Below are 27,629 nucleotides of genomic sequence, written 5' to 3' on the forward strand. Positions count from 1 at the left end.
AACAATGTATTTCCAGTTTCTCTAACTCAAATTCAGTAGGAGGTTATTACAATAATTTTATGAAATAGGGTCTTGGTGACATGAAAAGCATCTTAGGGAACTTCTTTTTATTGGGTGTGATTGTCAAGTTGTTTATATTTAGAATTAAACACACAACACAGGAATCATCTGTAAATCATCCACTAATTTAAACTTTGAGAACTACAAAAAATTTTTGTAACAGTCATTGGTAAGCTTCAGTACAAAAACTGAGCATCTGGGATCACCATTTCACACTACAATGAAACAAAAAACAGGTTTCTGTTGAGTACTCAAAATCAACCAAAGACTCAACATGCTCACCTATTTTAAAATATTTAAATTTTATATGAAAATACCAAATACATTATTTTATCTGAACTCCCTCTTAATTAATCAAGATCAATCAGTGGATGATTCACAGCTAGAATCCAGATTTCTGTTATATCAAATTGTTCTCCTGGGAAGCATAAACCCACCCAACAAAATAAGTTGTTTGGCCAAAAAATCTAGAAAAGCAACTTTAACGTAAATTATATGTCAAGCATGAAAAATAATAACAGCTGTCATTTAGTACTTGCCAAGTGCTAAGCATTAGCAATTATTTCATTTCATCCCTACATTAGCCAACTATTATCACTACTTTTCCAGATTGAAAAAAAATGTGGCAGACAGGTTCATACTTCTCCGGTGGTACCAGTGGTAAAGAACCCGCCTGCCAATACAGGAGACATAAGAGACAAGGGTTTGATCCCTGGGTTGGGAAGATTCCCTGGAAGAGGGCGTGGAAATCCACTTTAGCATGTTTTTATTTTTTAACACCAAAAACATTTTGTATTGGGGTATAGCAGTTAATCCCAATTAATTATAGCATTATCACAAATGAACAATGTGATAGTTTAAGGTGAACAGTGAAGGGACTCAGCCACACACACACACGTATCCATTCTCCTTCCCACCCAGGCTGGCACGTAACATTGAGCAAAGTTCCATGCGCTATACAATAGGTTTTTGCTGGTTATCCACTTTAAATAGAGCAGTGTGTAGTGTGTATGTTACCTTTCCAAAGTGCTTAACTATGTCCTCCCCACAGCAACCATGAGTTTGTTTTCTAAGTCCATGAGTCTCTGTTTTGTAAGTTCATTTCTACAATTTCTTTTTCGATTCCACATATAAAGAATGTCATATGATATTTCTCCTTCTCCGTCTTACTTCACTCATTCAGTATGACACTCTCTAGGTCCATCCATGTTGCTGCAAACAGTCTTTTTTCACTCTTTTTAAGGGCTGAGTAATATTCCATTGTGTGTGTGTTTGGGGGGGGCGGTGTATTCACACATCTTCTTGAGAACTATAACAAAAAAAATCTCAAAATCTGTATGGAGACAAAGAAGACCCTGAATAGTCAAAGCAATCTTGAAAAGGAAAACGGAGCTGGAACAATCACGCTCCCTGACTTCAGACTATACTACAAAGCTACAATCATCAAAACAGGATAGTACTGGCACAAAAACAGAAATACGGGGTCAATGGAACAGGACAGAACACCCAGAAATAAGCCCATGCACCAAAAAAGCCAACTAATCTATGACAAAGGAGGCAAGACCATACAAATGTGGAAAGACAGTCTCTTCAACAAATGGTGCTGGGAAAACTGGACAGCCACATGTAAAAGAATGAAATTAAAACATTCCTTAACTGCATACACAAAAATAAGCTCAAAATGGATTAAAGACCTAGACATTAGTTGGGCACTATAAAACTATTATAGGAAAACATAGGCAGAACACTTAGACATAAATCACAGCAAAATCTTTTTTAATCCACATTCCAGAATAATGGAAATAAAAGCAAAAATAAACAAACAGGACCTACTTAAAACTGAAAAGCTTTTGCACAGCAAAGGAAACAATAAACAAAAAGACAACACAGAGACTGGGAGAAAATATTTGCAAATGATATGACTGATAAGGGATTAGCTGCATAATCTTGGGCAGGTGCGTGCATACATGCAAAGTCACATCAGTCAAGTCTGACTCTTTGTGATCCCATGGACAGAGGAATGGATAAAGAAGATGAGGTATATACATATCCACTCCAGTATTCTTGCCTACAGAATTTCATGGACAGAGGTGCCTGGTGGGCTACAGTCCATGGGGTCACAAAGAGTCAGACATGACTGATGTGACTGCATGCACACACTTGACCAAGATCATACAGCTAGATTAGAGGCAGCTGGGATTTAAATCTAAGTTGTCTGGATCCAGAGTACATTCAGCTAACAATTTTGTATACTGTGTCTATGGAAATGCTTAAAGCACCTACGGTACAGGATAGTTTAGCAATAACACATGAAATCATTTTAAAAATAGAGCTGCCTTGGCAGCAGTAAATGGTTTGTTCAAACATTCTCATAGTCAGAAGAATTCTTATTCAGGATCAGATAAGCAAGGATAAGGACCCTTGTCCTTCCACTTTAAAAGGAAGCTGTACTTTGATTCTATTCAAAATATGCTAATATAGTTACTACCCATTCTCTATTAGGATCCTACCTAGGATACTGGATATAAACGTAAATAGAGTCCCAGCTGCTCTAGCTATGGGCATCTACCCTAAGTAAGCCAACCTGAAGGTAATAAAGACAGGTGATTTTTTTGATCTTCCAAATGCAAGTTGAAATAAATCTCTGCTAGAATGTAAACTTCGTATCAGTAATTCTTGTCTCTTGTTCTGCTCAGATGGAGCACCAAAAAGTGACTGGCACATAGTAGGTACTTCAGTTCAGTTCAGTTGCTTAGTCGTGTCTGATTCTTTGTGAACCCATCGACTGCAGCACGCCAGGCCTCCCTGTCCATCACCAACTCCCAGAGTTTATTCAAACTCATGTCCATTGAGTCAGTGATGCCATACAACCATCTCATCCTCTGTCATCCCCTTCTCCTCAAGCCTTCAATCTTTCCCAGCATCAGGGTCTTTTCAGAGTCAGTTCTTCACATCAGGTGGCCAAAGTATTGGAGTTTCAGCTTCAACATCAGTCCTTTCAATGAATATTCAGGATTGATTTCCTTTAGGATGAACTGGTTGGATCTCCTTGCAGTCCAAGGGACTCTCAAGGGTCTTCTCCAACACCACAGTTCAAAAGCATCAGTTCTTCACTGCTCAACTTTCTTTATAGTCCAACTCTCAAATCCATACATGACTACTGGAAAAACCATAGCCTTGACTAGACGGACCTCTGTTGGCAAAGTAATGTCTCTGCTTTTTAATAGTCTGTCTAGGTTGGCTATAACTTTTCTTCCAAGAAGTAAGCATCTTTTAATTTCATGGCTGCCGTCACCATCTGCAGTAATACTGGAGCCCCCAAAAATAAAGCAGGTACTTAAACAATAACAAATTCTGCCACAGAAATAATTTTTACATGCTAATCCAGGTAAGCTGAAACAGTATTAATTCTATGCTTTAATAGACCTTTAAATTGGGAGATATCCAGGGTTCAAACACTTGATCATTATACATATATATAACCTGAGTTACGGTGAACATAAGAATATGTATTAGCTCCTCTATAATTACCATTATTACAGCTCTTAGAGGGCTTCCCTGATGGCTTACACAGTAAAGAATCCACCTGCAATGCGGGAGACCTGGGTTCGATCCCTGGGGTGGGAAGATCCCCTGGAGGAGGGGATGGTAACCCATTCCAATATTCTAGCCTGGAGAATCCCCATGGACAGAGGCACCTGGCAGGCTACAGTCCGCAAGGTCACAAAGAGTCAGACACGACTGAGCAAATAAGCACACAGTGCAGGGGACATTTATTTCATCCAAGGATGGACATGAGAAAGGACAGAAAAGGTAAGGAACTAACGGAAGCAGAAGAGATCAAGAAGAGGTGGCAATAACACAAAGAACTATACTAAAAAGGTCTTAATGACCTGGATAACCACCATGTGGCCACTCATCTAGGACATTCTGGAGTGTGAAGTCGAAGTGGGCCTTAGGAAGCATTACTACGAAAAAAGCTAGTGGAGGTGACAGAATTCCAACTGAGCTATTCAAAATTCTAAAAGATGATAATGCTAACGTGCTGCACTCAGTATGTCAGCATATTTGGAAAACCCAGCAGTGGCCACAGGACTGGAAAACGTCAGTTTTCATCCCAGTCCCAATGAAGGGCAATGTCAAAGAATCTTCAAACTACCACACAATTGTGCTCATTACACATGCTAGCAAGCCAGTCCCAACACTTAATGGCAAACAGATGGAGAAAAAGTGAAAACAGTGACAGATTTTATTTTCTTGGACTCCAAAATTACTGCAGATTGTGACTGCAGTCACGAAGCAGAGATATCACTTTGCCTACAAAGGTACATACAGTGAAACTTATGGTTCTTCTAATAGTCATGTGCAGATGTGAGAGTTGGCTGAATGTGAAGAATTCATGCTTGCGAATTGTGGTACTGTAGAAGACGCGAGAGTTCCTAGCACTGCAAAAAGATTAAAACCAGTCAATCCCAAAGGAAATCCACCCTGAATATTCACTGGAAGGACTGGTGCTGAAGCTGAAGCTCCACTACTCTGGCCACGTGATGCAAAGAGCCAACTCACTGGAAAAGACCCTATGCTGGGAAAGACTGAGGACAAGAGAAGGGGGCGACAGAAGATTAGACGGTTGGATGGCATCACTGACTCAATGGACATGAGTTTGAGCAAACACTGGGAGAAAGTGAAGGACAGAAGAGTCTGGTGTGCTATATAGTCCATGGGTCGCAAAGAGTCAGACACAACTTAGAGATTGAACAACAACAATAAAGACCAACAACTCTCTGGGATAATATACTCAAAGTGAAAAACAATGAAGAAGAAGTTTTACTCTAAGATCTGTTTTCATCAGTGGTAATAACAAAAATATAAATTATTTACCACTCGGGGTTATAAATTTAAAGGATGTTCTAAATTTAAAGGCTTAGGCTTTGTATTCTTAAAGCTTATTTAGAAGACATTTCCCCCTTTTAAATGTCAAAAAAAAAAGTGAAGTACAAGACTAGCTCATTTTTATCCATCTATTCCTGGGGCAATCAACCCTTCAGAAGTGTGTGATGGGAAGCATCACTAATAACCACCCGAGTCACTTTTCAGGCAGTATTATCCCCTCTCCCAACTTTCACTGTTCACACCTCGGTTAATTCCACTCTAGCTAATCTTCCTTTCACATGAACTTCTCTTACTTTTTCTCAAATACCATGATTCAAGATAAACACTTGCTCATATTTATTTTCCTAACTACTTACTAGCAAAAACATTATTTTCTTTGAAAAATAACGTGGCCATGTGTGCTAGTTACAGATCAAATGAACTTTCATGGGCTAATCTGGGAGGAAATTCCTTTTTAGCATTATTTTTCTTAAAAGATTATTTTATTTCCAAGCATTTCAGAATACAATCTATATGTAAGTTGGAGGTACCATCTAAAAACTGCAGTCTTAACAATTTATCTGAACTCATTTTTGGCCATACTACATGGCATGTGGAACTTTCTGGACTAGAGATTGAACCTGCGCCCTCTGCAGTGGACGTGCAGAGTCTAAGCCACTGGGGAACCAAGAAGTCCTTATTTCAACTTTTTAATATATTTCCTTACAGACTATTATAAAGATATTAGTTATATTGCTACATTCTATGAAATACCTGATTTCCTTTTAAGACAAGAGAAAACCACGCATGAAAAGCTAGATGACAACTTCTGAACTTTTTGATTAAAAAGATCTCAACTTTGTAATAACAAATACATGTTTTAGGACACATATAATCAGAAATACATATACTGTAGAGCTCCAGCATATACCTTCTGAAGACATCTACCAGGCACATTACTTTCATTCTAAATGTCTTATGTTCACCATAACTCAGGTTATATGTATGTATAATGGTCAAGTATTTGAGCCAATTACTTCTTTAAAGTAAAAATTAAAACTAATAAACAAGCAAATGCCACTGGTTTACATTAGTTCCCCAACCAAATACTCAGCGCCCTGACAGTCTTGCTCAATTTAACTCTGCAGTACTCTTGGTTATAAATCAATACACAGATATCTCAAACCGTACTAAAGAGGCTAAACCTCGTAATAACAGATGTCAGTTTTTCTATGATACTGAACATTAGGAGAAAAGGGAAGCCAAATTATTTTCTAATAAGGGAAATAAATTTACAAGTCTTATATATCTGCAAAACTAACAATCTTTGCAAATTACAGTAAGAATTTAAAGAGTGATATTTACACTCTAGTTCTTACTTTGTAACGTAGAATTCTGTGCTATTCCTTCAAAATGCTTTCTTAAATCATCTAACATTATTATATAAGTTTTCCCTAAACATAGTTGTCAATCCTCTTCCTATTTTGGCTAATAGCTACTAAACCATTTATAAGCACCAAGAGTATACTGCATCACTGTAGAAGTTGGCATGATTTTGTTACATTAAGCCTAAGCAAGGTTGTCAAATTGATAGGATGTTAATTTCAATTAAAATGATTAATGGGTATTTAACAAAGCACATTTGGTTTCCATGTCATTTAAAGATTAAGTGAACTTCTAAAACTTCTCTATAACTTAATCATTGCATACACATCCTATTACTATTTTTTCTCCTTTTCAATTAGAATATCATTCATTTCAGAGTTCTTGCAGTTATGCTCTTACATGAAAGACACTGATAGTCTACAGTTGCTTAAAGTGGAAAGACTCTAGAGGGGGAAAAAAAATTAGGAAGATTAGGTATCCAGGAAGAAAATGACAGTAAACACCAGTTCCAGCTAGAGGAGATAAAGGCAGGACGTGCCCCACCCTCAGTGCAAACCCATCCCATTAACCTGGGTGAAGATATATTGTCTGTAATGGAAGATGCTTCTAAGAGGAGTTAGCTGTGAGTGCAGGTAGGAAAAAAGGTTACAAAGCATAACTCTAAGCCCTCTTGCATAATCTAAGCTCTTGAAATAGTTTCCTATTCCAAATTTTCTAATTAACTAAAGTAATAAACACTGCAGTTTAAATTTACATTATGATTGATTTTTTTTGGTAATTCAATTAATAAAGAAAAACTACAAAGTTAAGACTTCCCTGGTTAATATTCTGAACTCCTCAGAGGAGAGACCAGCATTATAAGAGTCTATACACAATTATTTTTGAAATTATGTAACTTTAAAGCACAACTTAATTTTACTTATGATTAAGAAGTGATATAAATCACTTCAGTAAGAATTGAAGCCAGGTTAAGTGTAAAAAATATGAAAGCAAATAACAAAGGGAAAATATCTAATTTTTAAACAGAGGACTACAGGATCTTTCCCTCATGCAAAGTGTAGCTTTTCTTATAACAAAGTGAAGTACCCAGTTTTCTAAGATAGCAAGTTAAGAACAATTTCACAAGTCTTAAACTTCATCTAACTTTTAACACGCAAGATGGAGTTTTATGAAAGATGAAACACTGTTTAAAAGTGGAGACATGGGACTTCCCGGGTGGCCCAGGGGCTGAGAATCCACCTACCAATGCCTGGCTGGGGAAGCAAGGCCCCACGTGCCAACAGCAGAGGCTGCCTGCCACAACTACTGAGCCTAAATATTCTGGAGCCCGCACTGCACGAAGGATCCTGCATCACGAAACTAAGATCCTGTGTGCTGCAACTAAGACCTGACACAGTCAACTAATTAAAAAAAAAAAGTGGTAAAGACATCCCAGAAAATAGATGCTCAAACTTTTCTCTCCAGGATATTCTGAATCCCATGCTCCTTATCTATCTCTTCGCCACAACTTAAAAATAAAACAAACAAAGCTAGTGGTTCATTTTATTAGTATCAAACACTATGGGTCCATCTCTTTCTTGGCATTCTAAAGAAGGGCTTACATATAAGGAGATAATAAGGGAAAAGGAGCAATATTTAAAATCACAACATAAAAACTCCAAACACCACACACAAAAAAATGCTTCTGAGGCTTAGCTATGATTTCTCTCATTGCCTGGGGGGCCCCAAGTCTAGGTTGGAAAAACATTGCTTCATTTTTACTGAAAATGGATACTAGAGTCTATAAAGAAGACAATTTCAAACTCCTTCACTTACACTAAAAAGCAAAATAACATCTTCAGCCAGAAGTGATATCAAATGACCAAAAAGAAATTTTTCAAAGATTATACCTACTGCCAAATTTTGATACCACAGAATTATTAAACAACTTATAAGGTATGTCAACGCTAAAGGAAGAAAAAACAAAATTAGATGCAATCAAATTCAGGTGGGAAGTATAATCATATATTGTTAAAATGTTAATACAACCCTATACCTCAAACACCTAAAATGTTATAATGCCTACACCCAGAATTCATACTAGATAAATCTTCAAACCGGTTACTTATTGAGCCCCATATTGGAACAAAACCTTTCCATAACCCATAATGTAAACACACAAACAAATATTCTGATGTAAAATACCATGCTCTGCCTAGGGCCAAAGGTTCAAGCTTTCATTCAATAGTTCACAAGCCTCCACTTAAATCAGAACAGTGTATTTACAATCTCCTAAGTGTAAAGCCTTTGACTGTGTGATCACAATAAATTGTGGAAAATTCTTAGAGATGGGAATATCAGTCCAAATTACCTGTTTCCTAAGAAATCTGTCAAGAAGCAATACTTAGAACTGGACATAGAACAGCAGACTGGTTCAAAATTGGGAAAGGAGTACGACAAGGCTGTGTATGAGCATTTTGCTTATGTAACTTATATGCAGAGTACATCATGCAAAATACCAGGCTGGAAGAAGCTCAAGCTGGAATCAAGATTGCCAAGAAATATCAATAACATCAGATATGCAGATGATACCACTCTAATGGCATAAAGTGAAGAGGAACTAAAGAGCCTCTTAATTAACCCCTGAGTTCTACCTGAATGGAACACCTCCTTTAAATGCTAGCTTATTTTGCTTTATAAGATCTTCATTTCTGAAATAAACAGAATGTTCAGTTCAGTCACGTCTGACTCTCTGCGACCCCAAGAACCACAGCACGTCAGGCCTCCCTGTCCATCACCAACTCCTGGAGTTCACCCAAACCCATGTTCATTGAGTCATTGATGCCATCCAACCATCTCATCCGCTGTCGTCCCCTTCTCCTCCTGCCCCCAATCTCTCCCAGCATCAGAGTCTTTTCCAATGAGTCCGCTCCTCTCATCAGGTGGCCAAAGTACTGGAGTTTCAGCTTCAACATCAGTCCTTCCAATGAATATTCAGGACTGATTTCCTTTAGGATGGACTGGTTGGATCTCCTTGCAGTCCAAGGGAATCTCAAGAGTCTTCTCCAACACCACAGTTCAAAAGCATCAATTCTTCGGCACTCAGCCTTCTTCAAAGTCCAACTCTCACATGCATACATGACCACAGGAAAAACCATAGCCTTGACTAGATGGACCTTAGTCGGCAAAGTAATATCTCTGCTTTTGAATATGCTATCTACGTTGGTCATAACTTTTCTTCCAAGGAGTAAGTATCTTTTAATTTCATGGCTGCAGTCACCATCTGCAGTGATTTTGGAGCCCAGAAAAATAAAGTCACCCACTGTTTCCACATCTATTTGCCATGAAGAAAAATGTCTATTTCTGCTTTATTGACTATGCCAAAGCCTTTGACTGTGTGGATCACAGTCAACTGTGGAAAATTCTGAAAGAGATGGGAATACCAGACCAACTGACCTACCTCTTGAGAAACCTATATGCAGGTCAGGAAGCAACAGTTAGAATTGGACATGGAACAACAGACTGGTTCCAAATAGGACAAGGAGAACATCAAGGCTGTATACTGTCGCCCTGATTATTTTACTTCCATGCAGAGTACACCATGAGAAACGCTGGGCTGGAAGAAGCACAAACTGGAATCAAGATTGCTGGGAGAAATATCAATCACCTCAGATATGCAGATGACACCACCACCCTTATGGCCGAAACTGAAGAGGAACTAAAAGCCTCTTGATGAAAGTGAAAGAGGAGAGTGAAAAAGTTGGCTTAAAGCTCAACATTCAGAAAACGAAAATCATGGCATCCGGTCCCATTCAGTTCAGTTGCTCAGTCGTGTCCGACTCTTTGCGACCACATGAATCGCAGCACGCCAGGCCTCCCTGTCCATCACCAACTCCCGGAGTTCACTCAGACTCACGTCCATTGAGTCGGTGATGCCATCCAGCCATCTCATCCTCGGCTGTCCCCTTCTCCTCCTGCCCCCAATCCCTCCCAGCATCAGTCTTTTCCAATGACTCAACTCTTTGCATGAGGTAGCCAAAGTACTGGAGTTTCAGATTCAGCATCAGTCCCTCCAAGGAAATCCCAGGGTTGATCTCCTTTAGGATGGACTGGTTAGATCTCCTTGCAGTCCAAGGGACTCTCAAGAGTCTTCTCCAACACCACAGTTCAAAAGCATCAATTCTTCGGTGCTCAGCTTTCTTCACAGTCCAACTCTCACATCCATACATGACCACTGGGAAAACCATAGCCTTGACTAGACGGACCTTTGTTGGCAAAGGAATGTCTCTGCTTTTGAATATGCGATCTAGGTTGGTCATAACTTTCCTTCCAAGGAGTAAGCATCTTTTAATATCATGGCTGCAATCACCATCTGCAGTGATTTTGGAGCCCCAAAAAATAAAGTCTGACACCATTTCCACTGTTTCCCCATCTATTACCCATGAAGTGATGGGACCAGATGCCATGATGTTCGTTTTCTGAATGTTGAGCTTTAAGCCATCTTTCCTCTTTCACTCTCCTCTTTCACTTTCATCAGGAGGCTTTTAGTTCCTCTTCACTTTCTGCCATAAGGGTGGTGTCATCTGCATATCTGAGATTATTGATATTTCTCCTGGCAATCTTGATTCCAGCTTGTGCTTCTTCCAGCCCAGCGTTTCTCATGATGTACTCTGCATAGAAGTTAAATAAGCAGGGTGACAATATTAAGCAGAGTGACAATATACAGCCTCGACGTTCTCCTTCTCCTAATTGGAACCAGTCTGTTGTTCCATGTCCAGTTACGGATGGAATACATTTTTGCTATCATGTGCTGGATATTTTTAAACTTCTAATTTAATGTCAACATTTTTCATACTGTAATTAGGCCGTAATTTATAGATACTGATACAAAAACAAGAACAGAAAAGAAATATCAAGGGCAGGTTGGAAGATTTACTTAGTAGGAAGTATTTTCAATAGACACATCTTTAAGCTGGAGATAAGAGCTTTCAAATAGCGAACAGGCTTATTTTTTGTTTTAAAAATGGTGAATTTCTCTCATCTAGGATAACAGCTTTAATAACATAGATGTGTTAAAGTACTACCATGTTTTAACTTAATTTACACCTTCAAGACCCAATTCTCGGATTAAGAAAATGTATCCTACACCCTAACCTCATATTGTTATTAAACAATATATTTAGATGCTCTTTTGAGACGGAAAGAAATACCAAGAAATCATATTCTGATACGAAATGTTGCTAGTTTTTTTTGCCAATACACAAATCTATTGCACAGTATCCAAAGGAATAAACAGAGAGGTTTTCACAGATGTTTCTCAAGTTTTTCACAAAATGTGTGATTATCTTTTAAAAATAGATCACATTTCCACTGTAAGCAATTTGCATGTACACGAAAAGTTTTCCTAATCTGTGAAAGATTATATTGTTGGGGAACACTAACAATAACCTAATGTTTTTTCCTATTCAAATGAGTAAACTTATCACATCTAGTTTTCCATAAGAAAAGGCAAACAAAATACTCAAAAATCACATCATACTTTGCATTCTTGCTGTAGAGAAATCGAGAAACTATACTAAGGTTCTGCTATAGAACATATTAAAAACTAAATTAAGTAAAGCAATAATCCTTAAGAGCTACCAAATAAAATCCTCTTATAATAACCTGATCGTATCTTCAAATGTTTAAAAAAAACAACAAAATTTCGATAAATTTTTAACTAAAACATTTTTTCATATTTTCTTAAGAGACAAAGCTTCAATTACTTTATTTTAGTTAAAGAGAAAAGAAACGAACCTAAAATTCTCAGATAAATAAAAGCCAAAAACTATTATGCAACTTTAAACCCATCCTATAAAATAGTTTACAGCCAGCCTCAACTTAATCAGACTGCGGAAAAATGATGACCAGATTTTTGAAAGCATAAAGATATTGGCTTAAAAAAAAAAAAAGCAAACAACAAAAAACTATTAACTAATCTTCCGATTAAAATAAAGCAAAACAATGACAGTTAGCCTTATATTTTTAGATTCGTAAGAAAAACTACCATTCCTAGCTGAAAGAATTTGACAGTATAAATGTCATAGAAAATCTCCAAGTTTGTTAAAGAATCAGGTTTTGACAAACTATGTATTGTCCAAATTTTCAAGACAAAACAAGTACCCTGAGTCTGTTCCTTTTTCACTGGGAAACATGATATCTTACACAGTTCACTGCAAGGTTTAGTGCTTCATTTTTCCTATTAATCTAAGGCAGAACATTTTTGTAAAGAATAATTTAGAGTCGTTTAAGGAATTCAGAAGTGGTGACTAAGTCATACTACTTTGTTGCAGTTGTCTATTTCCTATAGCAAACAAGTATAGCATTCAATCTGTAGACCTTTAGTTTACAAATCTACATACAGAACTGGATATTTAACACAGAAAACCTAAGAATTTATTTCAATTTAAACCATTCACAACTTTCTGATTTGCATAAAATCTGCATGTCTGGCAACCAAGGCAAATTCAATTTTAAAACACAGTCTTAAAAATTTATATCATGGGGTTTTGTACCTTAAAACATCCACACTATAAAATACAAGCTCTGTGGAAATGTGACTAATGATCCAGTTCTTTAACCAAATATAACAGGACTACTGAGAAGCTTTACCATTCTTTGTAGAACAGCTTTCTTCTCACTTAAATTCACGTAATTGACTCAGTATTACTCTGCAATACAGCTTATTCATAAGAAAAGGTTTTTTAAAAAAACCATCAATTGTACAATATTTTAATTTTTAAAAGTTTTATTTCTACCAAAGGATCTTCGAATTCTGCAAGCACCATTTTTACCTTTATACTTTTCTCTTTTTCTTTAATGAAAATATATCCTTCATATTATGAAATCAGTGGACATTTCTCCAGCAACTAAAACTTCAAGGGTCATCATATAGGAAAGACAATTACTACAACTGCTCCATCCTCATTATAAGGCTTTCTTTACCCTTTATCTTCTACATAACATAAACTTGGCATAAATGGAAGTAGAACATACAGCCTTGGATAAATTGTGGTTAGAATTACAAACTGGCAAGAGTGTAGAGCTGAGGATTAATATGGGCTTTGGAGGAAGACTGGAGGTAGGTGTGATAGCTTAGATGCGTGTACGTCTCAGTTGAGAAGAAAGCAGAGCTGACAACAAGAGATGAACCAGTTTTAAGTTCCAGGGCTCAAGATTTGAGTGTCACATATTTTTAAAAAATCATTCTTTTGTTTTTCAAAACTTTCAAGATTCTGTAAATATTATAATTGTTGTCCAACACAAGAATGTCAAATAGAAACTGATAAGAAGGAAAATAAGCACAAAAGTTAAGACAGTTTTCTTCCTAACTTTGAAGTGAACCAATTATTTAAGTTATATGGGTCTAATTTGCAGACCATTTTAACAAAGGCTATTTCATCAGTAACAACTGCAGAGAATTTCTGAATCGACTGATGTATGTGTGACTCTGGAATTAAGTGGAGCCATTGTCCTATGTAATCAATGGAGACATGTGTTTGACTAATAAGTAGGCACACACAATAAGAAAATAAAGAGAAGCCAGACAGAGGTCACTGCAGTTAGACTGTTCATAGGGTGTGAAAGGCATACCAGATATGTTATAACTAAGATAAAAGGCTATTAACAGACTCTTCTTTGGAGTTAATCTGGATATCAGGCATATAATTCTGGTTTCCTGCATGACACTGAAGGTAGCAGGTCATTTTCTCACATGCTACACATTCGAAAGAAAATCATGTACCCAAGCATATATACAATTCTACTTTCCTTCTTCTTCCCTACCCGCTTTGAGGAGGGTCAAAGTTGGCAGAAAATAGCTTGGATTATAAAGCCCTTCACCACTTTCTGTCCTCCCTAGGATGGAGAGACAGCCAGCGACCAGATCCCTGCAGGGATGCTATTGTTCGGAGCCTTCCGCAAGTGCACTACTTCAAACTGAGGAGAGCCAGTTCAGTGCTGAAGACTGCTTAGGACCTTTGCTCTCACATTATGGGGCATTACTGAGTGAAATGAAAGGTAAAAAATTTATTCACATAAACAATACTTTGAATAGCTATTAAGAAGTACATTTTTCTAATTTCTCTGGTAAGTAGACATTAAAGGCTGTATCACATTAAATAAAACTGGGTATCAAGATATGCATTTTAACATAAATTTGTCATAGCAACAAAAGAGAATGAAACAAAATCAAGAATATATCATAATAAACAATATTTCAGAGAATATAAAAACTCACAGTATGAAAAAAGTAATGACATATTCAGCTAGTGCTAATTATCATAATATTTTTAGTATGTTTAATATGACAATGTCTAAGGATGCTGTTCATTCTGACTAAATGATTTTTCACTTATTTAATACTATAGAGCTAAATAGTAATATTGTAAACCCTTGAACTTAACCTGCTCTTCAGTAAGTATACCACTGAATATCTGGGGGTCTTATTCAACTAACACACATGATCAGTATTTATATTCAGTACAATATAAATCTTGTGAAGATGTCAACTCTTGAGGCTTTGTTCTGGCTATTCTACTCTAAATTATACCTAAATCAATCCAAAAGAGTCAACAGAAGGATAGCACAGTGGTACTGAATATCAAATGGCATCATGTATTTTAAATGGTATCCCCTAACAAGTTTAAAAGACAGTTCAGTGGTCACTGGATTAAATAAAAAATGGAAAACATCTATTAATTCTCTTACTCCCCAACTCTAACTAAATAAACCACACAAGGAAGAAAGCAGAACTCCCCAAAACAAAGACTAGGAAAAGAAATGACAATAGAAAAAAATTACAACAAATTTTGGAAGACATTAAGTAAATGGACAAGTAGTAACTAATTTAGGCTTCAATTTTCTCTACTATGTGAGATCTACAAGGCAAGGAACCCAGTGAGAAGAAAGCCAATTCATTCATAAACCATGGTACAAAAGTCAGGAACTAGAGACAGCAGGGACCTCTAAAGGTAAAGCTGCAAAACGTAGGAAAACAAGATGGTTGGTTGAATGAACAGTCATTATTAGTAATAACAACAGTCTGTATTAGTATAATCAGACTTTCCAGATCTTCTGTTTTGTCGACTTACAGAGATTAAGGTGATGGCTCTCCCCCAGTTCTGGCAGAACCCAGAAGAATTAAATTTTAAAGATATTAAACCAGAAAAGACTGGGCTTGGGGGTATTAGGTAAAACTTCAGGTGACAATGAAGAGCTCAGAACAGGGGCAGGGGGAAGACCCAGACATGCATTTAAATCAATGCCTGCACACTGAATGTTGAGTCTCTGAGCCTTCCCCAATCAGCTCTCATAACACTAGTTGTCAGGCTTAGATCCCACAGATGGGACACGGCCAGCCCTTCACTCAATTAGCCACTAAAAAGCCTACCAATCAACAAGCTCCAGCCATCTGCAAGAAACTTCCAATTTTTAACCCCTCCTTCCGAATATAAATAGATACTCAAAGACCATAAGACATTCCAGAACAATTTTGAACACGACAGTGATTAAAACAAAAAGGGAGGAAGAGGGAGACTCAGAAAATAAATAATGCAAAGTACAAATTGAAGCATAAAAGCTATTAATGTTCTTAAAAAGATATTACACAACCATGACACATGACTGCTATGAAAATGGAGCTTTCAAAGAAGTCTTAATTTTTTTTAAGTTGATATAAAAATTTAACAAAAGGGTTAAAAGAGAAAAGTAAGAGAAAAATCAAGAAAACTGGATAAAATAAATGGAAAGGGAGAGATAAAAGTTAAAGAATCATTCAGAGAAATCCAACATCTCACTAAGTAGAGTTTCTTTTTACACTGTAGGGAGTCCTGGTCAGGGAACTAAGACCCTGCATGCCATGTGGCATGGCCAAAAAAAAAAAAAAAACAACACCCGACAGAAAACAAACTAGTGGTTATGAAAGGGGAGGAGCGAGGGAGAGAAAATTAGAGGTATGGGGTTAAGAGATACAAGCAAACTACTATGAATAAAATAGATATGCAACAAGGATATACCTGTTAACCAGACGTGGTTCAAGCCCACTCAGGGATGCGTTTCACCCTTCAGGTTTCTTTGGTGGCTCAGACAGTAAAGAATCTACCTGCAATGCAGGAGACCTGAGTTCAATCCCTGGGTTGGGAAGATCCACTGGAGAGGGGAATGGCCATCCACTCCAGTATTCTTGCCTGGAGAATTCCATCATCAGAGGAGCCTCATGGGCTACAGTCCATGGAGTCACAAACGGTCGGACACGACTGAGTGACTAACACTAATCTAACTAACCTAAGGATATATCACAAGGCACAGGGAATCATACCATTACCTTATAACAACTTCATACCGAATCACTATGCTATAAATATGAAACTAATATTGCAGATCAGCTATACTTCAGTTAAAAAAAAAAGAAGAGATGTATCTGAACTACTAAGGTTTAGAATTCTATAGAGAGTTTAGCTTCTATACAATAAGAATAGAAAATTGTTTGAGGAGGGTAACAAGATACTACAATGCTGAACTATAAATAATATTTTCATCAGTGTAACTGAAAGCAACTACTGATTTAAGTAAAAAGTTGTCTCCTAGGGTGGGACGAGTTGACAGGGTAGCACAGAAGCACACACAGTATCACATGTAAAAGACAGCTAATGGGAAGCTGCTGAATAACACAGGGAGCTCAACCTAGTACTCTGATAATCTAGAGGGGTGGGATGGGATGGGGAGTGGATATGTGTATGCCTATGGCTGATTCATGTTCCTATATGGCAAAAAGCCAACACAACACTGTAAAGCAATTATGCTCTAATTAAAAAAAAAAAAAATAGAAAAACGTATTATGTTAACTTTGATGTATATCTTCGTCTGAGAGGAGTCTAATACGACCAAGAAACCAACCTACGTGACACTATCAATCTGCCCAACTTCTTATTCTTAGAACATCTGTTAGGAATCTGAATATGGTAAAGTCCTCAGTGTTATTAGTAAACCTAGAGGTTTTATTGGAAAGTAAAAAATTCATTAAAAGTTTCTAGGAGGTCCAATAATGCCAAATATTCTTAGACACTAACTTCAACAATTCCAGAGTCAAGAAATGACCATATTTTTCCTCTATTTTGTTCATTTGATGTCCTAATTTCTTCTTCTATATGAACCTCCCAAGCACAAGCAACAAATTTCCCAAGCACCACTATCAGAATAACTTCTGTGTGTGTGTGTGTGTGTGTGTGTGTGTGTGTGTGCGGGTGAGTGTGCACACAGGTTCCTGCATTTAAAATAACTATTGGGCAAAATTTTTAAGTCCACATAGAGTATATTTTATGATTTCTCAAAAAAAAAAAAAAATCTCCGTATTTAGAAAGAAAAGAAGGAAAGGGAAGGAGGATAAAGGTGCAATAATATCTAAAATTTAAAAAACACCATTATCATGCATTATATAAACATGAGTAAGGAAAGCTGCAAAGAACTAACTAAAAGAGGTAAAAGGGGCTCCCTCTGTGACATGAGTCAGACAGAAAATGAAGGGGAGGGAACTGCTTTCTTTCCTTGTATTTCACTTTTTAAACTATCTACCTCCATTAAAAAAACTTTTTTCCAAGTATATAAAGAGGATTTCAACAAACATTCTCTAATGATCTAAAACCCTTTCTAAATCAGAGATGAGATCTAATAGTGTTAGCTGTAAAAGGAAAACAAATTCATAATTTAATATTAATGATGTTTTGAAGGATACATTGCAAAAGACAAAACAAGCAGGCACCAGACTAAGCTGATATTCATTTCTTGTGTGGGCTTCATAAAACTGTAGTAGACTTCAGTTACTAGATAGACAACTGTAGCAGCCACTGTGAAATCCACCAGCCACTGGTATTCTGGAAAGTAATGCAATGCTGAAAAATAAAGGTTTAAGAAAGAAAGTTTTACTTAAACTGAAAAACAACTTTAGGAAGATTTATCTATAATTAACTTCAAATGTGAGATTTTATTGTTTGATGATTTGCCATATAAGGTGTGCAAATATGAGAATCCAAAAATGTGAGAAATAGATTGAGAATATTGGCATCCAAAACTAAACTTTAATACACTGTAAATTAAATAATAAAACTGAAATGATTACCAAAAATTATTTAAATGGTTGTTAAAAATATGGTTGCAAAATGAGTTGGTATTTTTTTTAAATGATTAGCTTTCACAGAAATTATAAATCATTACTTTAAAAAAAAAGAATCTGAGCAATAATATTTTAGCTTTAGAATATAACTTGATAGAGTACTATACAGATTTACTTATATTCATTTCTATGAAACAAGAGAGTTGGGCTTCATGTCACATATTACTAACCTTACTAACGGAGGATTAGTAATTTTGTGAGTTACTGCAGGCTAAAATAATAAATTAAGTAAATATACTTTTTATTCTCTAGAAGAAAAGTTCAAGAAATGCCTGTCAATTCTCCATAAAACCATACTCCTTCAACAAACTATTCCATCCTTAAGGGTTGACATTAAAATTAACATTGTCTCAAAGTATAATTCCATTCCCTTTTCTTGGATATTCTGGTTTATTTCTGCCAGAGAACAGTCTCAAAGATCAATATCATTTTGCAAAAGACCTTCTAGAAATGTGGAAGTATATCATGGACCAGAACACCATTTCCCATGTTCTCACTGGCACATAATAAAATGATCTACATTACTCTGGGAAATTTTTAGTTGTAAAATGTAACACCTGAGGATATTTTAAAATCAGAATTTACAAAGAAAAAAAAAGGCTTTTAAAAATAAAATACCACTCAAAATAAGTTATTTAAAATATGAAAATAAACCAAATTTACATCTTCATGAGGTGACAGCAAAACTTCCACTTCCTTTCATAATTAGGTATATTCTTTAGTCATGTCAGTTTAACACACTTACTTTGCCTTCAAGCTATTTTAACTGCTTTAGGTTTTTTGTTGTAATAGACCTAATAACTTCTGAACATCAGTGTGAAAGATTTACCCTTAAGTAGTTGAAGAAATCCTACTCTGTAGAACCCTCTCCTCCCCTGTAGTCATTCAGTTGAACTTTTTAAATAACCTTCTGGAAGGACGGCAGAGAAAATGGATGGAACAGATAGACAAATATCTGTTTATCTACAGATAAAGTTATTTCAGTTTTCACTAACAAAAGTTAAAGTAAATGTTCTAATTCTCCATGCCTGCCCACATTCACAAAGGCTTCCCCCAGGGAACTCATTCACAGCAAACAGATAGGTGATGTTCAAATGTTCTTATGTCCTTTAAGAGATTTGTCTAACAGATAGCTAACACAAACTGAAAGACTTTTAAGATAGTTATTAGGCTATCAATAATACATACATTCAATAAAAGAACAAATTATATATATTCTTGGTTATATATATAACTCAAGTATTACATTCTTCTTTCTGTATTCAATAATGTAATTATATACATGCCTCTCAATAGAATACTGCACTAAAAACTGACGATTCATCAATTCCAGTGATTTGTATTAGCCTCCTGAGAGCACCTAAAGGGCAGGTAGAAAACCCTCTACTTTTACCTAAACAGAGAAACAGAGCATGCATTCACAAATGATTACATAAATATAAACATAAATAACATCTCTCTCTCTTACTCTGATTAGTATAATCTTGATGTTACACGATCAGTTATTTAACAAGTACGATTTGCAATTTATTGCTCAAAATTGTAAAACAAAATACTGAATAAGTATTTTGAATACTGAAGCCACATTACCCCTAACTTCAATTTTTTTAAGTTCATTAAGTAGCCTTATTCTCGCTAAATGTCTCTATCACATTCAGAGTTATTTAACTCCTTTATCTAAAAAGTTGGAGGAAAAAAAGTCAGTAATAGTTACATACCTCATAGAACTGTGAGGGCAACATAATACAAATAAAGCACATATAACAATGTCTGATAAGTAGTCAATTTAAACTATTATTAAGGTTGATTAGCTGATAATTATCCATTAAACATCAGTTATTAGTAAGAGCAGCAAAATTCTGTTTTAGAAATCAGGAAATGTGTGTAAGTATTCTTGTACAAGTACCCACACCTATCAGATTAACAAAACAAATGGGATAACTAATCAAAAAGTTCAAGTGCTTTTACATGTTTTAAATTCTGCATGAAAAATAGTTAAAAAGAAAAAAAAAGGGGATGAGGTAACCAGTCTCAATAGTCTGAATAACATTAGACAACGAATGTATATTGTTCATCACTGACACTTTGTAGGATACCCTTTCCATATATATATACACACATACATACAATCTTGTAAATGTAGCATCAACTTTCAAATGTATTGAAGCCACCTTGTTTCACGAAGTAATTCTTTATGAGGTGTGAAGTGAATCTATATATTAAGATTTTTCTGTGGTGGTGTGATTTAATCCAAGGACCAAATTACATAATGTTACATTATACAGCATTACCAAAATTACTTTTTAAATGTCATTTTAATTTCTTATCATGTAAAACTGTAGTTCTTAAACCTAGTCAAAAAATCAGAACCATGTGGAACATTTTAAAAAATACAAATTCCCAGAAACCACTCTAGATTTACTGAATCATCAAGTGTAGGTATAAGAGAATCTTTATCTTTAAAGAGCTGCTTAAGTGGTTCTGATATACAGCCAAGTCTGAAAACTAGTGTTTTAAACAATATCACATTAGATGCTTTTCACTTCTAGGATTTGAATAATTTCATATAAATTTCACTTTAAATTTAAAATCATTATAGTTATATAATTTTAAACACTAATATACAGGGGGAAAATTGATTGACTTATTCAGAGATATCCAATAAAATCTTGAATAAGTAAAGTTTCCTATTTCTAATCCAATTCATCATTCTAAAACCATTTTCCTTCCTACTAAATATAACATAAAGTTGAATTGCTTTAAATATAGGTAGCTTAATACAAACATACAGATGCATTTCTACAAGCAACATTATAAAACATGTAAACTGATACAGATGGCAACTTAGAATTTGAGATAGTAAAAACTGTAACCTCAGCATATACAAAAACTGTGTAACAAACTTGCATAAGACAGCCTCTTCTGAAAAATGGGGAAAAATAAGGCTTACTATAAGTTAGGTGGATAGAAAAACAAATTCAATTCAGATGAAGTCATTTTGAGCTTCTTAGCTCTGAGAAAGATTTCAGAGTCTATATTTGGACTTAATGATTAGGAAAACAAAAGAATCTAACAACAAAAGATAAATTCAAGTACTTTCACTAGCATAATATAAAGCTGAGATTTACAGAACACTTTACCCAGATTTCCCTTACCTAAAGTATCCACTTCTGTAACTGACTTTGTTTCTAGATGGAGATCAATATCCTTTGGAATGGTTAGTGGCTTACTTTCAATGTGACCATTATATTTCCTATAAAAATCAGACAAGTGACACAAAAAACAAGTTACCCTCACTGTTATTCAAGTGTTTGTATCAAACTAACTACAAATGAGGTTATATATTTCACAGCGAAAAAGAGGTAGAAGTTCTAATATTTTATCAAAAAGGAGGTAAGGCACTAAAAAGTAGTTTTCAAAAGGGGAACTACAAAATACGGATGTAAATTATTAAGATAACATACAGATTACCAGAAAAAGAGTTACCTATACTAGTGACAGAAACAAAACCTTGACTGCTAGCTTACCATTTCACCCCATTTTTCCTGCTCTCTTCTGGAGATTTAAAGATAGCCCTAACATCTCTTTCCTGAGGCACACAAGTAAAAGGAAATGAAGACAAAATGCATTTCACTTTGAAATTATACACGTACACACATACATACATATAAACAGACCTGTAGCTATAAACAAATCAGAACTGAAAAAAAAATATATGAAGATTTATGTGCATGAGAAATTCAGAAATGTGCAAGGCCAGTTCAGAGCTGCTTTTACAAAGAATCATGGGTGGAGGAAAACAACAGAATTCTTCAGGTCATGTGTATTATTTCCAAATTTAATTTTAAACACAATCAAACATAAATCAAAAGCAATAAACTAAGTTTCAGTAACAATAATTATAACACCAAGAAATGACTTTGTATTTATCCTTTAATAAGTATAAACTGGGAAAACCTCAATAAAAATTTTAATTCATGTCAATAAATCAAATAATAATTACTGCTACTAAAACAGGACAGTGTTGTTAATGTAACTTTTTGTAAATGTAAAGCATTTTCAACATATAAATATTATAAAAATAACAAAATTATTGGATACAAGGCATATAATAAAAATTCAAATGTTTATAAAATAAATACTATACTACCTAAGCTCACAAATGTTGACCATGGTAGCTGTGAGAGGCAAATGCAGAGCAGTTAAAAAGAAATGCAGAAACTAAAAATTGACCTGGATTAAAATGTGAACTTGAGCAATTCATTTAACACCTCTAAGCAACACCTTCCTTATTAGCAAAACATAAATTAAATTAATAATGAATATTTAGGGTTATTGCACGGATTAAATAAGACTGTATAAAAGTGCTCCGAAAATTTTAACATTTGACAGAAATATTTTATTAAAGAATATAACCAGTGGAATACAAAGGAGGAGGATTTACACTTAATATTCCAATGACCTTCATGGTGTATTTGTAATGATAAGTGAAAAAGAAAATGGTGGCCAAATCAGAAAAGAGACTTTCCAAATTTCCAATTTCATTTCAAATAATCATTAATGTTCAAAAAAACTTTTCAGTACCTATAAATCCATTCACCAACATTAATATAATTTTTATGATATACATGAGGAATTGGAGATAATAGGTTGTCACTGACATTTTACAATATATTAGAATCACAGATTCAGATCCTAAGACGTTCTCCCCAGTTAAGGAAACTAAGGCCCGTTTAGAGAGGCTAACTGACATGTACTTTCTATTTAGATTCAATATAAATAAGGACATAAAATTTTAAAGCTGGAAGAATCTTTCGAAATTACTATGTTTGGTCCTTCCCCTTCATAGATGAGGCTGCTGGAGTCTATTCAGTGAGGTTTATTGACAGGCAATTGTCTTTATAAACTTGGAATATTTAAGAACCTGTAAGGATCTAAGAAGTTACACTGTTCACCCTTTTTATTAGGGAAAAAAAATGAGAAAAGAGGTAAAAAGCAAATGAATTTGCCCAATTTCTGGGTGGTAGCAAAATCTGGAAAAGAACCCAAACCAAATGGTATCTTTAAATGAGTTGCAAAAACATGGGTTATGGGTCTCTCAACCCCCCATTAACAATTTCAAGTAAAATTATCATTTTTGTGCTTATATATTAGATTACTACATATTGGATGCTCAATATTCAATATATTGGGCAATTCAATATTATTTTAGATCATGGATTTTGATTTCAGATTTTCCAATTGTTTATAGCATAATCAGTATATGTTACTTTAACCAAAGTACCAAAATAGATTTCCATAAATTCTGTAAAATATTTAATACTTTACAAACTGAACAATGTAACTTACCTGTCTTTTCTGCTTTTCCCTTTTTGCTGCTTTCCTGCAAGAATTCTTAATTCTTCTTCTGTAGGATGTTGATACCATCTCAAACTAAGAAAAAAATTTATTCTTTTTAAATAAAGAATTAAGACCACCAGAATTATTCACTTACTCTACAAACATTTATTAGGTTCCTAAGTGGGAAGACACTGCAGGGAAATATCAGGTGAAAAACTCTAACCTGAACAGATACGACTGCTTAAGCCTTAAAAGGTTTAGATTCAAATTCAGCAAACACCCACCAAGCACTTACTAGATGCCAGACTCTACAATGTTGTTTGTACGTGTTTCTCTTACAACTGACACACTATTAATATACATTAAGATCCTACTGTCTTACTTTAACAATAAATGGTGTGAACTCTGCAGGCAAGCTTGCAGGAATACATTCAAATTCTCTACCCATCCCTCATTTATACAGAAGGAATTGTTATTTGTCTTAAAAAGAGTCCTCTGAATGCCCCCAAAACTACAAGTAGTCTTTGCTTTTCTTTCCTTCCTTAATTTAGCTGGAGAATTTTCAAACTTGATGTAAGAATTAGAGTGAATTGCTGTATTAACAAAACCCTTTACTCTTAACCATATCTAACCCTCTTTGGTTAGGGTTCCAGAAACATCTGATTGTATTTACCTCCACTACCCAGTCAAAATATCCAGACAAGTCATTTATTCCTTCCCAAGCACCCACCTGCTCATTCACAATTTCCTGTCTCACCTGAACTTCTGTCAGCCACCTAAGTTTGATATTTGGGTTTTACCTTCAACATGCCCTTTCCATATATTAGCATTAGTTCTGTTCTTTACCTCATAAAAGTTCCAAACTTCCTGAAAGGACCTCAGTTCAGCAGATCTTCCTCTCTAGCTGACTATAGCAAAACTCCTCGTCTTTTCCCCTAGACTCTCTCCTAAATGCATTCTAATCCCACATATATTTTTGTCCATAATGCAGATCCTATCAAGGCATATATGCTTGCATAAATCCTTTCCAAGACTCCTCACAGAGTAAAGAAGTGAGTAAGGAAGCTAAGCAAAGACACCAACCAATATCCTGTTGTGAAAAAGAAATAGACACTTTCATACTGAAAGATCTTCCAATTTTTCAACCACAAAAATTTAGATTTTTAAAGTGAAACACCTCAATTTAAAAAAAATGCTACTGCTGATTTTCTGTTTTAAAAATATTGCTGAACTGGCAATGTGAGTAATGAGCGAATATTTAGTGATACAAAGAAACTGTTAAAATTTTTTAGCTGTGATAATGGGATTACAGTAACTTTTTTAAAGTTCATATATTTTAGAGATATACACTGATATATCTATGAATGAAATAATATTTGCTATAAACTAATGTTGGGGGGAAGAGAGGAAGGGAGTACAGATGAAACAAACTGGCCACCAGCTATTGTAATGACTACATGGGAGCTCATTATATTTGTTATATATTCATGGTATCATTCTGTCTGTTCTTTGTATATGTTTAAACATTTGCATTAAAGCTAAAATACACATTACAATGCCAAATACAGAGTTTGTGACCTCTTATTTTAATAGCCTTTCACAATCTACTGTCTACTTCATCAGATTCAAGAATTCCCTTTTTGGGGGTGGGAGGTTCCAGAGGGAGGGGACATAGTACACTTATGGTTGATTAATGTTGATGTAGGCAGAAACTAACATGATATTGTAGAGCAATTATCCTCCAATTAAAAAAAGAATCACCCTTTTGAACATGACCTTCTACCTAGACTAAGTGACATTTATTCCACAAATTCTTTCATCCCTTGGCATTTTTGCATATATCCTTCCCTCTGCTTGAAATACCTGTGCTGCTACTGGCAAACTTCTAATTTACTTTTGATGCTTTATAAGGTAGTCTCTCTGTGGTATAATAAAGAATACATCTGGTTACTGCCCCACTTATAGCTTCAGGATGGAGGCGGGTCACCAGAAATACCACCCAATTAGAACTGGAACTTTCGGCCAGCTGACCTCCAGGAATGGGAAGGGTGTTGAAGATTAAGTTTCAATCATGGGGCCAACGATTAAAATCATGCCTATGTAATGAAACTCCATAAAATCTCTAGACACCGAAGCTCCAAAGAGCTTCCTAGCTGTTAAACATACTGAAGTACCTGGAGGGGGACACACCCTGATTCCGCAGGGAGAGGACATGGAAACACTGTGCTCCTTCCCAAACCTCATCCAATGTGTAATCTTTATATTAATAAAACTGTGATCACTGCACTTTCTTTGGTTCTAATTGTTATACAGAATTACTGAACCTGACAGGGTCATGGAAATGCTGGTTGTCAAGAGTATGGCCCAGGGATCCCAAGAACTTGCAGCTGGCATCCAAAGCCTGTGCATTCTTATGGAGGATTTTGCCTTTAACTGATAGAATCTGAGCTAACTCCAGGTAGCTAGTGTCAAAATTGAACTGCAGTTGGTATCAGACTGATTGGGGTAAAATGGAATATTCTTCTAGCTGACAGATCTTTGGAGTAAAGATTCTGTGACTTACTTGTTCCTGTACACTTCAAAACTAGTACAGTTACTGGCATATACTAAGTGCTCAAAAAGGATCAATGAATGAATGCAGTTCTCCTCTTAAGGGTTTTAAAATAAAATACAATCCCAACCCAAAATGCCCTAAACTATACTTAACATGGATAAGGAGGCACTTCCTGAAATTTCAGTCAAAGTCCAGAATTTTAACTTACAGTCGATTCTCGTTATTCGCGGTACTTATGCTCTATAAAGTCGCCGCGAACACTGAACCATTGCTCCTAGGGGAAATACACAGTTAGGTTCCCACGAGCCTCCAGTCACAACATCTTCAATCAATCAGTACAGACCCTTGTTTTATGTGTGTTTCTGTTTAAAGATACCTTAATATATACTGTTGATTCATTAATATTAAATTCACAGTCACCAGTAATAAAACTCGGGTGTGAATGAAACTTATCTAATGACTGTAATCTTAAGTATAGTATTTTCCTGGTATCTGGGAATATTTCTAGTGAATTGTCTCCATAGGGCACATCATAACCTTCTCGAGCTTAGGAACACTAGATATCAAGCACCGCAGCACTATACTTGGGGGCCATTTTGAATAGCAAAGTCACCAAAAAAGAAAAATGTGAAAAGGTGGACTAGTTAGACCACAAAAAGGACACCTGATTACAATATGAGACGTACAACAAGAGGCTTCAGCTGGGAACCTAGGCCTCAACTGGGAACCTAGACCTCAGCTGAGAACAGCCACTCAAATTTTTTACCACTCTGCATGTATTTCTATAAATGACTTCAAAAGCACCACAAGTATGACTTTGGGGATTACAAATAAATTTGCAATTAGGCAAGTCACAAGTACAAAATCCACAAATAATGAGGACTGAGTATGTAACATTTAGGAGAACACATAAGCAATAACTCATTTATAAAACCTAAAATTAGTTATTTTTTTGAGGAAATAATTCTCAGTGAAAGAATCTTAGTACTACAGGAAAACTTAAGTTATATTTAGAGTCGTACAATAACGAAATATTTTAAGACCCTACATTTTCTAGGATCTATTTTCTTCTAAAATATTCTCAGATTTAATTGTGTGAATCCATTTTTCTAAATACCTCTAATTTTGGTATTTAAATCCATAGGCATTAATAAGATCACCTAACAGGAAAATAAAACATCAGTTCAGTTCAGTTCAGTCGCTCAGTCGTGTCCGATTCTTTGCGACCAC

The 27,629-nt window shown here is 35.4% G+C and overlaps 1 protein-coding gene across 10 annotated transcripts in view; it reads right to left on the reverse strand.

The window, feature by feature from the left end:
• Positions 1-27,629, reverse strand: part of TMEM161B (transmembrane protein 161B) — a 72,610-nt gene that overhangs the window by 11,891 nt on the left and 33,090 nt on the right. For 3 of the 10 annotated variants that reach the window (XM_004009075.3, XM_042250736.2, XM_042250735.2), the window contains exons 3-5: positions 23,855-23,938; positions 21,661-21,758; positions 18,068-18,224 (exon numbers count right to left, since the gene is read on the reverse strand). In XM_004009075.3, the coding sequence (XP_004009124.1) occupies positions 18,068-18,224; positions 21,661-21,758; positions 23,855-23,938 (339 nt within the window). Of the gene's footprint in view, positions 1-1,077; positions 10,486-16,352; positions 18,015-18,067; positions 18,225-21,660; positions 21,759-23,854; positions 23,939-26,607; positions 26,674-27,629 lie in introns of those variants that run through there. The other 7 variants (XM_060416613.1, XM_042250737.2, XM_060416611.1 and 4 more) reach the window with 6 other exon arrangements.

The sequence above is a fragment of the Ovis aries genome, chromosome 5 (assembly GCF_016772045.2).
Source record: "Ovis aries strain OAR_USU_Benz2616 breed Rambouillet chromosome 5, ARS-UI_Ramb_v3.0, whole genome shotgun sequence".
NCBI classification, from domain to species: domain Eukaryota; kingdom Metazoa; phylum Chordata; class Mammalia; order Artiodactyla; family Bovidae; genus Ovis; species Ovis aries.